Source organism: Lottia gigantea (assembly GCF_000327385.1).
Source record: "Lottia gigantea unplaced genomic scaffold LOTGIsca_27, whole genome shotgun sequence".
NCBI lineage: Eukaryota > Metazoa > Mollusca > Gastropoda > Lottiidae > Lottia > Lottia gigantea.
In genome coordinates, this window is record NW_008708846.1 from 2,602,793 (window position 1) to 2,622,018 (window position 19,226).

At 32.2% G+C, this 19,226-nt stretch overlaps 3 protein-coding genes across 3 annotated transcripts; 1 reads left to right on the plus strand and 2 right to left on the minus strand.

Annotated features, from left to right (window-relative positions):
• Positions 1-2,438: 2,438 nt before the first annotated feature.
• On the minus strand, positions 2,439-5,103 carry LOTGIDRAFT_65972 (hypothetical protein; the record flags this gene model as incomplete). Its single annotated transcript, XM_009056195.1, has 6 exons — positions 2,439-2,616; positions 2,897-2,961; positions 3,295-3,428; positions 3,911-4,073; positions 4,426-4,572; positions 5,032-5,103. Coding segments are annotated over 6 exons (759 nt in total), but the record flags the coding sequence as incomplete, so codon positions are not given.
• Positions 5,104-12,422: 7,319 nt separating this feature from the next.
• Positions 12,423-13,449, minus strand: LOTGIDRAFT_117941 (hypothetical protein; the record flags this gene model as incomplete). Its single annotated transcript, XM_009056342.1, has 3 exons — positions 12,423-12,673; positions 12,950-13,088; positions 13,339-13,449. The coding sequence occupies 3 exons, from the start codon at positions 13,447-13,449 to the stop codon at positions 12,423-12,425; spliced, it is 501 nt and encodes a 166-aa protein (XP_009054590.1).
• A 1,280-nt stretch (positions 13,450-14,729) lies between these two features.
• On the plus strand, positions 14,730-18,174 carry LOTGIDRAFT_215378 (hypothetical protein; the record flags this gene model as incomplete). Its single annotated transcript, XM_009056343.1, has 4 exons — positions 14,730-15,264; positions 15,546-15,662; positions 16,661-16,873; positions 17,148-18,174. 4 exons carry the CDS (start codon positions 14,730-14,732, stop codon positions 17,510-17,512), a joined length of 1,230 nt encoding a protein of 409 aa, XP_009054591.1. The 3' UTR covers positions 17,513-18,174.
• Between the last annotated feature and the right edge of the window lie 1,052 nt (positions 18,175-19,226).

The following is a 19,226-nucleotide window of genomic DNA, read 5'->3' on the forward strand; positions in this document are numbered from 1 at the left end:
TTCGTGCTCACTCTACAGGCTACAATTCTTTACAGATTCTTTTGATTTTGATTTTGTGTGTCAATGTCATTATGAAGATGATACCTATCATTCTTGGTGATGATCGGATAATTTTTCACCGAAATATCGTGTCTGACTTGACGTTTCACTCTTATTAGCTATATTTGCAACTCATGCTCACTCAACAGGCTACAATTCTTTTGATTTTTATTTTGTAGGTTAATGTTGTTATGAAGATGATCCCTATCATTCTTCGCGATGATCTGATAATTTTCCACCGAAATATCGTGTCTGACTTGACGTTTCACTCTATTAGCTATATTTGCAACTCATGCTCACTCTACAGACAACAATTCTTTATAGATTCTTTTGATTTTTATATGTCCACATGTAGTATGGAAGCATATTGTCATCCGTCCGTATACAATTGTCTCATGCTAACTGTACAGGCTACAATGATATGTACAATGCTGCTGGTGGGCATATGTCAAGGCTATCTTTTTCAAGATTATCATCAACATTTGGCTACCTTTAATAATAAGGTCTTGAGCTTTCACACAATCTTAATAAACAAACAAAATATAATATAAAATCTGAAAAAGTTTAATAAATATTCAAAAAAAATACAATAATGCTGAAGATTATTTATCACAGAATATATGTGTAAAACTCCTAATCATCTTCAATTACTTTTAGTAAATATATCAATTGATATTGATATGAACAAGCACAGTTTAAAACAAGCTAAATTTTGTTTTAAAACTACATACCCTGATAGCAAACTGTGATATCAGATGATATCGTCCAGAAGAGACATTTCTTCTCATCCAGGTCCGATTCAAAGCGTTAAAATAAGCAGTCCACTTTATTTGTAGGTAGAATAATAGTAATAATAACTATACAGACTAAACTTATATTGGTTCATTATTACTTAAACTACCTAGAAATAAAATGGACTGCTCGTATCTTTGTTTTGAATCAGAACTAGATATATATAAAAACTGTAACAGCATCTTTAAAATGGAATATAAAAAAAATACATTTCAGAAGACAATTTAAGCTGATGTAGTTTGAGATATTTTTCTCATTTTGGTAGCCAAGAAACTGAAAATTTGTCAGAAGATCTTTCCTAAGATAGTTGCATATGACAAATTTTAACAAATTGGTTTGTTAATGTAATTTGAGCCAATCGGAATGATATATATAATAATAAAGGACTATCACAAAGTTTAGATAGTTCTGACAAAAGACTGGATATTATGATCACTTGATGACTGATATAGGTGTATTTTGAGACTGGCGTGTTGAATATAATCTAGAACCACCACTAGATAAAGTTATTTCATAAGGATCAGAATCTGTATAAACTCTGGTTCTTTCATCTACAATGTAAAAGTATATTGGTTAAATTGTGATGGTTTGTACATCTTGTATAGTCATGTACTTGATCACAGCAACATTGTCTGTCCATTTAATACACATGTACTTGTGTATTATGTATTTTTCTGTATGATATATTGTGATGGTTTGTACATCTTTCGTGGTCATGTACTTGATCACAGCATTTAATACACATGTACTTGTGTATTATGTATTTTTCTAGATGATATATATATATTGTTAATTGAGATAGCCTGTACATCTTTTGTGGTCATGTACTTGATCGCAGCAACGTAGTCTGTCCATTTAATACACATGTGCTTGTATATTTGTTAAACAGGTTGTCCATCGAGGTATTGTGTATTTTTTTTTTTCATTCATTATATTGTCACCATGGGCTGAATGTAAGACAGGACCATGTTCTTGTGTATTGGGCCTAATTCTACGTAAAAAGGGTCATTCAACAGAATGGCATTGTGTAGCCGATACATAAAAATCACTTTGCAGAATATTTATCTTTAAACACACATGGCATAGTTCTTGTTTAATTTTCTGCACTAAAATCACAGCATATTGTTTTTTCATTAAATTGTTCAATAAATGTTGATAGATCACTAAAGCACTAAACCTATCACATGTTATGTAAGTAATGCTGATGAAAATCTAGATTTACCTATTTTATGTTCAGAATGTGCACTGGTAGCTAAATCTTTCCATCCTGTCCAATAACTGAAACAAAATAAAATGAAGTGTTCCTAATTTCTGTATCTAACTGAGCTAGAAAAGGCGGGGAGGCGTGCATGCAACAACAGATATTTCAAATTTCCTTACCGCTAACTTCAGACAGAACTTTAACTTTTCATATGAAAGTTTTAGTGATTGTAATGAGCAGAAGTCAAATGAAAAATCAAAAGGTAATGTTTTAACCTTTGCCAGAACTGAACCAAGATCTTCATTATTGCAAGAAGTCACATAATTTGATGAGCAAGATGAGCAAACGTGGCACAATTAAGTTAAATGAAATTGTAAGAGTTTGATTGGAGGTCATAGAAACGAAAAACATACTCATCAAAATTGAGACTGGTGGTCCAATCTAACAGTTCATCTACTTCCCATTCTTCTAATGCGTCTGTTCCTATATTATCTACTGTTGCTACCATACCAGCAGCAGCGCCCTCTATCAATCTGATAGTATCTTCATCAGCAGTCTTAGCTTTTAACATTCCTTCTTTATACCTAATATTTCAGGTACGAGGTTAAAAATATCAAACTAAAAACAGAGTTACACACTGTGTAATTTTATTGCCTGGTTAATATGATTAAATTACAAATTGGATTTTTAGTTTCGTATTATTTCTGAGAGTGCCTCCACATACCATCCACCATCTGATGAATTTGTTATACAGTCCTGATTCAACCAATCAAATGGATTCATACGCCTGAAGCATAGAAATAATAACTATGTTCTGTTGTCCCTCACTTCTGACATTGTTGAGAAATCTAATTGGCTACTTACATTTTCTTCATCCAATCAATTTTCTTTCGTTTCTTTCTTTTTTCTATATCTTGTTTCCTCTGAAGCTAAATTTCACATCAAATTATATTTTCACTCTATGTACAATTTCTTGCAATGGATTTTTTTAGTTGGGTCATAAATCCTCAAATCTTTCAGTAAATTTTATCTTTATCCAGCTGTTAATGGATACAGTTAATCCCCAAAATAAGATCAATGCCAAAATGCATTAGCATGTTCTATCGATATACTATAGAACCCTGGTATAAATGAGTAAAAAAAGTTATTTTTTAAACTGTATTCAAAATGAAATATTAAGGCCTCTGTCTGAAGTTGTTTTTGCACAAAATTATGACTGGGCATTTGCCATTACAATAGTTTTGAAATTTTAAGAGACCAACCTTATCATGGTGAAATTCATATTTTTTATTAGAAGTTTCCCAGGTAATAGGATCAGACATTATATGATGTATTAATCTATCTGATACCAGACGCCATCCATTATTCTCTACACGCTGATACCAACCACTTTTATCTATAATATAACATGAAATTACTAGGAGTTTTACATCTTATTTTCTGCACTTGCATGATCAAATATGTCATACACCCCATATGGTGGACAGTGAGGCAAAAATGACAAGGACAGCAGTGTCTATATTATCTCCCTTCATAACTAGCAGGCACTGCTGAACTACTGTTAGATATTTTAAATGATTATAAAATCTGAACTATACCTGAAAATTTTCTCACATAATTGAACCACAGCTACAAGCATGAATTAAAAAGATTTGCCCTCATATCTTAAATTCCCTTTTCCTATGAATATCATCATGATACAACCCTCAATACTATAAGCTTATGCTAATAATGTTTTTACTTCACCTAAAGGCTTTATGATATAGAAATTGTACTTGTTTGACAACATTAGTATACTTAGTTTGCTGAATTTATGTATAGCACTCAATTATAAATCTAATTTCAAAATATATTATTTAAATAAGAAAAGGATCTTACCTGTGTTTTTTGGTAGTTGAGTCTGCCTAGTTTTATTATTTTTATCAAAAGCCATGAGATGTTTGGTGGAAGCTTTAGTATAATCTTTAGGACTATTAGCACACATATCAACTATTGGTCTATGAGTAAATATTTTATAGTATATATTTGGTGGAAATCTGTCCTATAAAACACGATAAAAAAGAATATCAAGCCTTTGATAAAAAAAGGTACAGCTATACAAATTTGACATAGGGCAAATTCTCAAAATTAGCAAACCACAAATGACTCTGGATGAACTCCCCCAAAAATAACCATAACATTTGGATATTACGTCAGGCAAGTCAATAGTATGAAATGAATTGAAATGAATAGAGTTTTCTGTCCTACTTTTCTGCACCTAATGGGCTAATTGAACAAACATCATGCAGTGTGTAATGAGGGTAATTTTGACAGGACAGCGGCATTAGCCTGATCTTTCTGGATTTCCAATAGTCAACAGCATAAGATTTATTTGGTTCTGATTTGAGACTTACCCCAGCTAACCTAAATCTGACATGAACTCCAGTAGCAGGATCTAATAGTTTAGATTCATTAGGATTAATACACCTCAACATCATTGAGGGATCACCTTGTGTTTTAAAATTGATAAGATCACGATAATACTTATATACTTGTACATCCTATAATAGAAAAATATAATTTTTTCCATGCAAACAACTACCTTTTCCTTGCTAGTCCCTGAGATAGGCATCTGATTGAAAAGTAACATTAACCAAGAGCTATTAGAAAGGTTACTATGGTGTATAACTGCTATGATTTAATTTTATGTGGTTTATCATTCATGCTTTTAAGATCATAAGAAGCAAAATGCTGATCTTGATGCTTTAGGTTTTCCTGAGGGCAACACAACTTGGCTTTCCTTGGGAACTATAACATTGAACCAATCAAACTCTCAATTCAACAACAGTTTTATCCACCCAATGAATGGATTTCTGGGATATTCATTGATGGACATTGTCTTGTTTTGTTTTGACAGCCTAAATATATAACTTTGATTGGTTAACATAAATCATGTCATATTTAGATCAAAATTTGACAATTTATGCCTTAATCAGCAAAAAAAAACAAGAGAAACTTACAATATGGCGTCTCCAGGATCTCTGTATTTTGGAAGCTGCTTCATTTCGACTGAGTAATATTTTCTCTTTTTCAGCTTTGAGAGCTTGAACATGTTGCCTAAATGCTTCAAAAACCACATCCTTCACATTTTCAGGTTTTTTCTGTACTACTTTAGTTTTTTTAACAGTCCTAGTTTTTTTCACTCTTATTTTTTCCTTCTTTTCTTTTGGTTTTTTAACTTTGATGATCTTTTTCTCAATAACTTTGGGAGCGTCTGGTTCTTGTTGTTCTACTTCCACCTCTACTTCAACTTCCTCTTCTATCTCTTCTTCTTCTTCATCTAGAATAGAAATGGTTGAGATCTATCTGTGCATTGATTCTGGATCTTATGACATCTATACTAAAGGTGTGTTCACAACTTCAACCAATCAAAAAGTAAGAATTTGAATTTGTGGGATATGGTGAATGCTGATTTGTGCATTGAACATATTTCTTACAGGGATTTACTGATTTGCACTCTTACATAGCATTTACCACTTTCTTAACCAAAGCCAAACTTCAGGAAGTTTCAGGAAGGCAGGCAGTATTTGATTTCTCCCAAATGTACAAGCCAAGAGTGGTACAGATACTTAAAGAAATTGGAGCAAGTAATCTTATCTGGTGGTTCAGATTAGTGATATTTTTCAATTCTAATATAGTGCCTTTCAAAAACAATTGTATTTAGGTTGAAGGATGAGCTTACTGTCTTCTTCTTCAGTTTCTTCATATTCCTCTTCCTCTTCATATTCTACCTCTTCCTCCACTATCATATTACCACCATTCATTTCTTTTAGCATTCTACGCCACCAATTCTGTATAAATGCTGCACAGAAACCAGCAAACCTTAAATCGAAATTGAAGGTGATAATTAACATTTCTGTTAAATTATTTTCTGAGGATTACCTCAGAGATGACAACATTATTATGAAGTTGATGCGATGTTGAAGCACTGGCCATGTTTTACTGTTTAAGGGACAGGTAAGCCATTTTTTTCACCATTAATACTTAAGCCTAAGAAACAGGAATTTTTTAGCTAAGCCAATCAGTAATAGTGTTCAAAGCTCACGGTCAAAATTTGAGCCTCCAAATCCATGTGTGACCAGAATAATTGGTTGAATTTATAAAATTGCCTTTTTATTAATGATTTCTATTATAGGATGAATGAAGATACCCACAGAAAACATATGAAACATAATATCTATAGCTGTATTAGAATTAGATTAATTGCAAGTAAAGATGATAAAGCAGTTTTGCTTGATGAACAAGAAGTCATTCAGATATACAGTAATTCAAAAGTGAAAGCTGGATAAAATCATAAAGGCAAGTTCTATTAAACTGGAAGTGATAAGACAGCTTTTGACAGACATGAAACATCGAACAACATAAAATAAGAAAAATAAATCTTAAGAAGCATCAAAATGGGGAAAAAAAAAATGACTGACTTAAAGATGGTCTCTATTGGAGCTTGTTCTTCTCTCTTCTGTTTAACATATTGTTTATATTTCTGTTCTAGTTTTCTCAAACCAAGAGTCTTCCTTCTGAATGGCTTCATAAGATATAAATATAAATAATCTATTATACAATCTAACTGTCTTGCAAAAGGGTCAGTTTGTCATCCCAAGGATCTGCATCCTTTGTGCCGTAGGTCATGATGATACCTTCAGATTTTTCATAAAGGTTTTTTTTTGATGCAGATCAATGAGACTGACATGGTAAAATATCATTTATTTGGATGAGACAATAAACCAAAACTATCTTTCACAAGCTGATTAAAATTAGAGCCATATGCACCAGTTACTCAGAGTAATCGATAGATTCTAAGGCTCTAGCCATTTAAGCTACAGTCTGTTCTCAAAGTTCTTCTGGTCTCAATGTAATCACAGACAAGTAGCTCAGAGAGATATGGGATAAGCTAATGTGTGAGGAACTACATCCAATTCACAAACTAATGCCTTACCTTTACTCTTTGTCTTGAAGGTATGATAGAAGCTGGTACAGAAACAGTGGAAGCTGTCTGTTCAACCTCCTCTTCCTCTTTATCAGTGTCTTTTAATCTCTTAGCATCTGATATACTATCACTACATAGAGCTACTTTACTCAGCATAGGTTCATATACATCATATATATTACATCTAAAATATGTTACATGCCAATGTTAACAATCAACTATGTGCAGTCAAAGTTTTCAGTCACAGAATGCAGGGATTTGATTGGATTGACAAACATTAATTATCAGTAAGGGTCATAGTTTACAGACTTTTTGTCAAGGGCTGTATTCGCTATTGTACATTGCAATCAAATCGCTGTAATCTGTGATACAAGAGAAGTGGATACTGCAGTCAAGGTATAAGAACTTGGTAATAGCTTGACATTGTGAAGATGCCAGCAGATGAAAATAAAGTGAGCTAATGTGTATGATGTTTAGCCTTTATTTGTTTAGGTTTAGTACCATATCATATCATATCATAACATATATCATATATTATATATCGTATTTCATATCATATTAAATCATATCATATATCACATTATCATGTCTTATCATATATCGTATATCATATGTCATATATTATATCATATCATATATCACATATCATATAACATAACATATTATCCTATATCATGTCATATATTATATCATATCATATATCATATAACATAACATATATTATCGTATATCATATGTCATATATCATATCATATCATATATCACATATCATATCATAACATACATTATCATATATCATATATTATATCATATCATATATCACATATCATATCATAATATTATACATCTATTTGTTTTCTTTTGTAAGCTTATACTGAATAATAATGTTTGATGATGTGAATACAAACCTGCCCCGATAGCCTCTCCAATGTCTTTGAATCTCAATGGCTGCACACAAAAAAACTTCATCATTATCTTCTTGATCTCTGATAATTTGCTACATATACAAATGCAATAATTAGCATTGGAAATGTTTCAGAATATAATTAATAAAAGAATATTTATACTTCCAAACACATTTTAACATCTATGTAAGAAGTATATCATGTGTTTAAGGTATCTTCCTAAACAAAAGTACAGAATTCCTTTAGAGCGAACAAGTATTGAATTTTGTCAATATTTTCCCATTGATTTTGTGTGCCTTAAACAAAATTTATCTCTTAAATCTCACAATCTCACACACTAGACAAAATCAATCAGTCAGAAATTGCAGTCATCAGAAACAATAGCTTAGTAATGTCATGAATTTTGGGGGTACCAAACTTTATCATATCTAAGATTATGTAATGTATAATAATATCTTATAGAGATATGAATTCCTGGTTTGGGCCTTGCATTAAATCCACAATAATTGAGCCTCAACTCAACTCTGATATCATGGTACCAAGCGGCATGGTCTTGAATTGTTGTAAGCTTATACAACTTGAAATTATGGTTGATAATTTTTTTAGCACCATAGTAAGCTTATACTGACCTTTCTTACTGAGGGTTCTAACAAAGCATATTGATGGACAGCTTCTAATTCTCCTTCTGTTAAATACGTATAGAAACAATTTAAAACGAATTCATCAATTCTACCACAACAGTAAATTTAACATTTATTACCACATCTAACATTTCGTTTGGTTTTATGTTAGTAGCGCAAATATGACTCGTATAGCTTTAAAATATTGTGCTTCAAAACACTTTTCCAAGTGTGTAGTCACTCGGAAGGAATACTGGCTGCTCTTCAAGAAAAAAATGAGTCTAACATAAGCAATGTTGAGCAATTTCTAACATAAAGAGAATTTTAATGCTATTCATATGGGTATTGATAATGGAATATCATTGTAGCATAACCAGGCTTCTGTAGTTTCTTTTGGGCACTAAGCTTTTATGGTTAATTATTTTCAATCTAGAGTGGTTTATCCTTTATTGTTCAAAAGCTAAATTTCACAAAAACCCAAATCAAACTTATGTAGCATAGATATCTTACCAGGAAATTCTGACTTCAGTAAAATATCCTTTGCTGTGCTGTACTTCATATTTTAAATGTAGGTCTGACTTGAAGAATGGTCTTATATTTCTTACTGGTAATGAAATCAACTTTCAATGAGTCTAAGGGAAGAAAATAAATATAATGTGCCATTTTATGGTGGTGTTAAGGGTGCTCGCACACAAAGACAAATTGTAGCCCATCATGTGCTTGTGATTTTTAGTGTGCATAACATTTTCACTCTTCTTCATCATCTGAACTGTCACTATAGTAGTCCAGCATTAGCTCTCAGTGATAGGGGCACATTGTGCGCAGAGTAGTGGATAAGCATGCCATAGAAGGGGATGTCCTAAATTCTCTCTGTGTACGGGGGCCTTAACATTAATATCTACAATTTTTACTCTACTACTACACTAGACAATGTATCATCAGTCCCTTTGACCTGCAACACAGGTTGAAAAATATCCTGACTTATGCCAGAAGGACCCCTGGGTCCTCAAGTAAGTCAAATTCAACGAGCCACCGTTGCCCCTACAATTTTTTACAGAAAATTTGTAATAACATGACATGTAACATTGTAACATTAGGTATTATTATTATTATTATTAGGCTAATGTTATCATCAATGTCATAAAAAACAAAAAGCTTTTGTTTTAGCTAGTCTAACAAATAGACATTGTAGGTAGGCTGTATATACCTTTTTAGCTAACCGTCTACGATTTTAGCCAACTTATAAAGTATGTTATAACAAAGACCCCTTATTTCTCATCAACGACATCGGTTGGGTGGCAATTCCAATCATTTTTAAGGTGTAATTCTTCATAAATTAACATCATCAGACTGTTTGTTTACATTCTATAAAACAACTCAATTGAGATGCTGCGTTGCTAATTTCAACAAATCTTACTTCCGGAATACTGATCATGCGTATTTGATACAGTGTTGCATTTCTACGGATTGAAATGGGAATATAAACAGGATAAAATAGAGTTGCTCCCCTTGCATTAAAAGCTCTATACATGGACTCACTCCACTAATTCATTTGCCATCTCTTCCCATGTTAAAACACGAAATTCAACCTTCTATAACTTTTTCCAGAAATCTCGTTGAAAGCTTTCCAATATGTCGAATGAAAGCCTGACCAATTCTCAATGTCTCCTAAAAAATTCATTATATGATGACCATGAAAATTTTGAGCTACTAAAATTGAAAGTAGACTACTACCGGTTATACTCATCCGCTAGAGTTTGGCACTTCACAAAACGACTATTTTTAGAATTAGCCTTCCGCCTTTAAGTCTCTCATCATCTCACCAAATCTGAAAGATAATGCAATTTCAGACATCAAATTCCAAATCTAGACCAAATTTTACCCAAAAATAGGCAGGCAAAAACCCCAAAAGGGAGAGAGAAAGAAGATTTCTAAAAATAGCCTGGACTACATTCCTATACAATCATTTGCATAAAATGTTTTAGTGGAGTGAGTCCACATCCCCACTAAGTTATAGTTATTTATATAGATCAGTGTGAATCCTATAGTGGTGCAACAAATTGCTGACTTCAGCTTGGCATCATAGAGTTGTGTAATATGTATGGGTATGCTATAAATACAGTTCATTTATCAAAAGTTTTAACTGTAAGGGCATCAGTTTAGATCTTCAAAGTTTTGTTAACCTTGTCTCATTATTTCAGTCAATCTGATGTTTGCTGTGGTCTTTCCACGAACTATTAATATCAGGATTTGATTCAGTTATCCATGTAGGCATTAATAACTCCACTCTTTCTGCAGTAAACAAAATAACAAGATTTAAAAGGTTTATTTCATAAAGTGAACATGATCTATAGTACCATATTGGCTAATCTACAATTTAATAATGTATTCAAAAACTAAGGTTCACATCTATTCACAAAGCTATTTTTTGAACTACCAAAATATAAATTTAAATCTATTCAACCTTCAAATAAACAAAGGAATTCCATGAAATGAATAAATGTCTTGCGCCTTAGACACACTAAGTCTTACAATGAAAATCTACCTAATGTGAAAATTTACAAGTTATTTGATTAACAGATCAAAAGATTTTGTGATGTTTTATGTGATATTGTGGTTTTGTATATAAAGTCTGGATTTCTCAATCCAGAAAAAAAATACTGTTAAATAATAATAACTTCTTATGTCAAAAAACAGAAAAAAGACAAAAAAAAAAATCAATACTGATACTTATATATGGATAATACAATAATCATATTATCAAAAAACATATTATGCACAAAATTGATTAGTTTGCCTCATTCATAACCTATGATAGTCTTATTTTTCAATCTCATACTATCAAGATTTTTTAACTTGCACAAACTGAAGCATTCACAAGCCTAGGTTCATTAACACATCAGAAACACTTGTCACTTTTTCCAATTCAAGCCCTTCTGATGAGATATTGCCCCAAGAATACAAACTTATGAACGACTAATTATTCCAAAATGACCATCAATTGTTTGACATAGACAAATAATACAACTAAATATGACCACAACATCAATTGACGAATAAATTCATCATAATATTTTATACAATTAAACTGAGTGTAAAGTCTCAGAAATCCACATTATATAACAACACTTATAACAATACATAATTGAGTATCATCATTTTTTTTTATCAGGAAATAAACATCCGGACCATTGATATGGTTACATCTATCATATACAATATAAAAGATAGTGGATTACATCCAGATACACCCACTTCAGGTGGTTTAACGAAAAATTTTAGATTTTACACGTACCAAATTTTATCAATGTCAGTTAAAAGTTTCTGTAGCATTTTAGCATAGGGTACTTGATTTTAAATTTAAGAGCGTTTTTGAGACCAGACGAAGGGACGAATATCCAAATAATTTTCTGAAAGGAGAATGTTTAAGTGATACTACGTCTTAGAATTAACATAAAATATAAGAATTTTAAACTTGGCAAATAAGAGCCTGTAGATATACCTGATGTCATAAGTAACAAAACAGGATCCTTATATAATCCAACAGACTTAGTAATTATCCATAAATATGCAATTTACTATTGAAAAATGCTTAATATCGAGATTAAGCGTTTTTCAATAATTACTTAGTTTTAAGAATTTTCCAATTTTCCAGTTTGATGACAACAGGTAAGCTAACTGATGAATATATACTCCTATTGACCATTTTGAGAACTTAAATTTTATGTTCATTCTAAGACGTAGTATCACTTTAAGTTAAGTATTATAACATACGATTTTCACTCTGAAAGTGATTCAGACAACCGCATTGAACTATTCTGGTGAAAATTCTTACTTCTTCACATGATAAAAATGAGATTCTTTCATAAACAAACATAAAACTTTCATACATATTACATTTACTGATCTTTTTTAACTTCTGTATTCACTGGAGTTGATTTTTTCACATCAAGCTTGTCTTTTTTATCAAATACTGATTTTGGTTCTGAGGCTAAACTTTGTAGGAAGATTATAAAACGACAAGTTAATAAGAGGGCAAACACAATTGCTGGGCTCATCTTCTCTAATCCTTCATCTAAAGCATAATGAGCATACACATCATTTAATGTTATTCCCAACAGTATTAAGTTGGCAACTTCTTTAAAGGGACCTGAAATAAATAATTGTAACTTAAAATCTTGGCTCTTTCTTAACTGATATAATTAAAATGGCAGTGTGCACTAATTGACAGAATGTCTTGAAATAAAAATATCATAGTTGTAATAAGTAATAAAGGATAATGGCTTATGGCTAAAATTTATTTGACAATTTGAAAAAATTAATACCTAATGAAGTTCATAAATAAAGATAAGGTAATCTACTGACAATAATTGCACAAAATTCACTTCATAATAGCATAAAAGTTAAGGCATACCTATTGTCCAACTTCTAGGAAGAAAAGCCATGAATATACCACCAATGACTTCTGCAGTACCAATTGCCTTTCTGTAAGTATGTGGGTTTGGTTTCCACCCTGTTTGCTTCACCAGTGGAAAAACTTTTGAATTTCTTATGTATGTTTTTCTCTGAAATAAGAATTGTTGATGAGATCCTTATGATGAAATGGGTGCTTGGTGGAGCTCTATTTTGCAAAACCTTTACTATGGAGGAATACAAGACAACCAAAATCAATCATGATAAGACGGAGATGAAGACTATTGGGCAGTAAAATTGCAGAAACCACAGATGTCTAGTTGAAAAATGGAAGCGTGCAAATTGATGGCTAACTAAGACAGAAAACCTCTTTACAAACCCCTTAAAGGAAAGGATATTTACCATGTCTTTGTATATTTCAGCATTTACAGACGGTGTTAATTTGATGGTGCCAACAAATATAAAGAACAATCCAAGAGTTATTGACAAAACCTTCAACACAATTGAAGTCATATTTGTCCGAAAAGTATCTTAACCGAATAGATAAATATTTGTTGGAATGGAATGAAAGAAAGGAACCATGCGACTTCCGGTTGGAGTATTTAAAAATCGATTCAAGATCACATCTAAAATAAAACGAATTATTACACTGTTGTACACTTTATAACAGTATTTGGCTTCAAATGTACTATTATTCTTAAACCACACACATGAAGTATATTATTCATATATTATTCATCATATTATTGGATTTTTAGAAAGATATAGAAAGAGGTACGCAAAAATTCCATATTTAATCCGTTATTTCATTAGCACTGTTATCTGTTATCTTCACGTTCTGCAAATAAAAATATGAATCATCTGAATTAACATTAAATTGTGATTATGAATATGATGCCCTACTGAGAACATCTTGTATTACATTGTTATTAAGGTAGAAATTACACAAATTTGTGACAATCACGTTGTTTGTGTTAGTTATGCTTTGATAATGGTACTTTGTCTAAAACGTTACCACAATCAATCATCATTGACATCAAACTTTCCATACATTTAGGCCTAGCATTGATTGGCTCTAGGCCTACTGGCATTACTGTGGCTTCAGACAAGGATTCAGGAGGCCTGTTTCCCGTTTCACAAAAAATTATAAGAGTTATGATTTAAAACTCTATGATGTAGGTTTCGCCAGCAAAGGGTGCTCACTAATCTTCTGAGTTTTGACATGGTTATCTAAGCCTAGCCCAGTTTTGAAAGTTGAATGAAGGTCTTGTCTGTATAACCTTAGGCTTAAGGAACAAACGTCATTTGATTATTCTGAAGTCTACAACTGGAACATTTTGGGTACTAAAGTGCTTTTTTCGATACAATGGTTCATGAGTGGTCGTATGATTTTCTGTGAAATGGGACCTAAGAGTCCTACCCTGGCATATCTCAAAATTTTATCAGTGTTAGAGGATTGCAAGGAGTAGTAATGTAATATGTAAATCTTAAAATATCTGATACTGATATAGTTTTTTTTTGTATTATCTTACTTAAAATTGTCCAAGGCCTATTGACTTAATTCTTTTATTCGTCCATTCAAAATTTTCAAAAGCAAATGCTTGAATTTCTTAATGATAATATGTCCCTGTATTTTTGTCTAGGTTTAGTTTAAATACCATCTCTACTCAATAATTTTCCTCATTCCCGGTTTTAATGACAGAAGCGAAAATATAGAATCATAGCATACTTAGATATCTAGATTTTGCACAGTCCAAAAATCAACCACCATTATCAACTACTTTACATGAAAGATGCTAAGACATTTTGAGAACAAGCTTAAGGATTACGAGGCAGGTAATCAAGTGATAGTTGACAAAGAAAAATGGAAGTTAATATGTGACCAGATTGTTGGACAAATTAAAGCAGGAATTCCTGCAACTTTACAGAACTGTAATGGGGGACTTTACATTGGATGTGCTGGTGTGGCATACATGTTTTATCGCTTTCTCGATAATGATGTCTTAAAGCCAAATGAATCACAATTTTCTAATCAAGCAGAAGAATATTTGTCTGTGGCGCTGAATTATGCTGAATCAAAACATAACAGATATCCAGGGCCATCATTTCTTCTGGGACCTGCTGGTGTTTATTGTGTTGCTGCTTTATTCTTTCATAAACAAGGTGATATGAAAAACCGTGACCATCTTATACAGCAATTTGCCAAATATTCAACTGAGTGTTTAAAACTGAACTATATGAAAGATGGATCAGATGAGTTATTTGTTGGTAGAGCAGGCTATTTGTGTGCATTGTTTACCATTAGAAAACATACAGGTTGTCCTGTAAGTATTGATACTGATTCAACTTTGTTTACTTAAAATCTTCAATTTTGGCATAAAATTGCCCTCAGTTTAAAACTAATTCCAAAATGATAGGATGCCAATCTGAAACTGATATTCAAATTCATGATATGAAAATATATTGTAAAATTCAATTTACAGAGAAAAGATCACAAAGTATCCAAATAACTAGAATATCTTAGAATCATACAGAAATATTATGTAATAAACTTAAGTTTCAATACTCGAATTTTACAATATTAAATGGTTTTTTGTTCTAGGTTCTAGAAGATTCAGTGGTTAAAGCTATATGTGATACCATTATACAGTCTGGTAGGAACTATTCTCAACAAAGAGGTTTAAAAATACCATTAATGTATGCTTATTACAAAGCAGAATGTATTGGTATGTCAACATCACATTAGTTTACTGGGTGCAATCCATTTCATTTCTTCTTATTGTAGCCTTTGAAGCAGTGATTGCAAAGTGACATTATGTCTGTGCCTTTTTGTATTTGTCCCCAAATAGTATCAGCATGAAAAGGATGTCTCCAGATATCGAAAGTGAAATTAGGATTGGAAGCACGGTCTCAGGTAGTATGGAGTACAAAATGCTGCAAAGTTAGCAGAGGCTATAGTTATGAGATGTTGTTCATATTGTATTTGGATTGTTTTCTTTTCATAACCTGTGGCACATCTAACGAAAAGTGAAAATGTCCCCATTTGGGAATATGTCAACATAATATGGTTGAAAACCTACGTATCGACTAAAAGCTGAAAATGTATTATATAATATTAATCTTTTGTTTCTTTCTGATATTCACTATAAAAAGACAATTTATCTTAAGTAATGTATTTTACTTGATGTCAGATCAAATCTTTAACAAGGCTAATTCATTGTGATTATCATATAAATCAAGTTGAAATTGTATTAATTTTGAATTGGGTTTATTTTATATAAGCAATAAAGATGCTAATTTCAGTGATAAAAAATAGAATGTTGTGTAGGAGTTTTATCTATAAATTATATTTTATATCTAATGTACATACTGTAGATCTTGCTTTCACATCTTAGAACAGCAAGCCCTTATCTCCTTAAAATGATTGATAATTGTTGCAAATCTAATCTAAAAGCAGTTTTCTTGCCTATTTACATCATATTTTAGCATTACTTTGATTTCCATCAAAACTGTGTGGTTTCACTTATTTTCCAGGAATTAATGAAACCGTATATGTCAGACTTTCTGAGGATGTCTAAAAACCTTTGATCGGACTCTAATCTGACCTTATCTGACTCTTATCTGACTCTTATCTAACTCTCATCTGACTCTTATCTGACTCTTATCTGACTCTTATCTGACTCTCACATGTTTAGACTGATATTGGTTTAATAATTTATTGCAGGTGCAGCCCATGGTCTATCATCTATTCTACAATTTTTATTAAGATTCTCACAGTTTTTAGATGAATCTAGTTTAAATGATGTAAGACAGAGTGTAGATTTTATATTGAGTATTGAACAGTCTAATTTTAACTATCCACAATCAGTAGATGAAATATCACCCCATGGCAGACCAGATAATGATGAGTTAGTCCATTGGTGTCATGGTGCACCAGGTAAATCTATTTTATTGCAGTTTAGTTGCTAGAATACTTGCTTGCTAAAGATGGTGTGTATGGACACGTTCGGATAAGTATAGACAGATTTATATAAGAGACTACACTCGACACTCTCTTTGATGAAACTAATGTGCAATTAGATAGAATCCTGATTTTGCAGGAGAACCTAGTGTAATATATCTATTCTCGAAAGTGCTAAGGGTAGCTGAAAATATTCACATAAATATATTGTTTACCTGTTGCCCTAATTCTAACCTTGTTATCATTCTAGGAGTGGTGTATATGTTTGCTCAGGCGTATAAAGTATATGCAGATGAAAAGTACCTAAAAGCCTGTCAACGTTGTGCTGAATTAGTGTGGCAGAAAGGTTTACTAAGGAAAGGCCCTGGAATATGTCATGGTGTAGCTGGTAGTGGTTATGTCTTCTTACTTCTCTACAGGCTCACAAATGATCCAAAATACCTTCATCGGGCTGTTAAATTTGCAGAATTTTTATCCTCAAGTGAGTTTCAAAGTGGTGCTCGAACACCAGACTCCCCTAGCAGTTTGTACGAGGGTTGGGCTGGCACTTTGTGTTTCATTAGTGACTTGATGCAGCCAGAAAAAGCTGAGTTCCCTTTCTTTGATGTGTTTTAGAAAACATTTTCATATGGAGCTCATAACCAATTATTATTTTAATCAGAGTAATCCCATTTTATGTGTAATTGCTTAAATTGCCTTGGCCATGATTCTACTTATAATATCACTAATAACTCATGAGTTAAATTTGAATGTTATTCTATAAATTATTTACTTACTAAGATGCTATATACCAGTTGTCAATTCTATACGGATCAGAATGAAGCTTGCCAGACCAGGTAATATACTGGCAGCTTTGATTTTAAATGAAAATATTTAGCAGTACAGTTACAATCACCTTCAATCATACACTTCTTTTGAACTCTTTAGGGGGATACTGAATAATGTTGAGTATGAGTTATTGCCCTTGTTCTTGAAAAGAGGTTCAATTTTTAGCTCGTGAAAACTCTAGAAGGCAAATATTTAATCTTCTGTCTTGTGGAGTGTTTACGAGAAATTGTGGGCGGAGGGACGGACATGGGTGACGGCAATATACGCCCCCATTTTATGGGGCGTATAAAAAGGAAGCACATTCACAAGGACAACCAAAGAGGTTGTTCAGAATCCAGCTGGGATGGTCGCCATGGATCGTCACCATGGATCATTGATTTGATCAATCAAATGACAAAAAGATTGCATGATTGATGATGTTGTCTCTGTGATGTCAATAAATTTTATCTAAACAATGATTTTCCCTTATCCCAGGTCGTACTCTATCCAAGATGCAACAAGGATGCTCTTAGAAACGAATATCTATATACTGCTCACTGCAATGACACTTTTCGAGGCTAGAATAGGCCAAAAGACTTAAAGAACCTTGTGTTCCTTAAGAGAGGGTTGAAGAATAACCTCAGGGCAAGTTCAGCAGTTAAAGTCATTGGTTTGTAATAAATAAACCAAATCAACAATATGAAAAGCAGAATACAGGTAAGGAATAAAACAAATATTACCGGAAAAGGTAGCCTTTTAATATCTGACAGTGGATACCTAAGATACAATTGAACAGCAGCTAGTTTTAGGGAAGTTATTATCAATGTTTGATAAAACCCATCTCCCTCACCAAGTTTCTTTTCTACAACAATTCACAGCTGTATTGTAAACACACGATAAAACAATATATTCATTAACTAAAGCCAAGACAACAACATACGCCTTTTGTTTCAGACAAAAACACCTTATTTATCATCAAACAAACATAAGAATTGGAAATTTCATCTCCTAACAAGTAAACATGTATTGCGATGAAAAATGACTGAAAAACTGAAATGTATAGGTTTCACATAATGCCCTCATTAGTAATAAGAAACATTATACATGTATTTGTAAGGAGATGATTTTCTCAAGATCAGACATTCATATGGGGAGGTTCACATGACTAGTTTAAATATCAAAGCTTCACATTTTGATACTTTAGATACTTGGCATTGTATTTCTAGCTCTGTAGAGAATTCAATAGTTACATGTGAATCTACTCAAGTTAAGAAGGTAAAGATACAAGGCTGACATTATATAAAGAATTAGGTTTTGGAGTCAAACACAAGACAATAAGAAATTTTACTGTACATCTTGTACATTTTTCAATGACAAACATAAATTTAGAACTGTTTCCTACAGTTAAAAGGAGAGTCCTTAGAGAAGTTATGGACTGTTAATTTATCCAATCAGTTCTGACTGATGCTGAAAAAGGACTCGGTACTAATCTTAGCCTTAGTATCATTTTTATGTTTTGAAA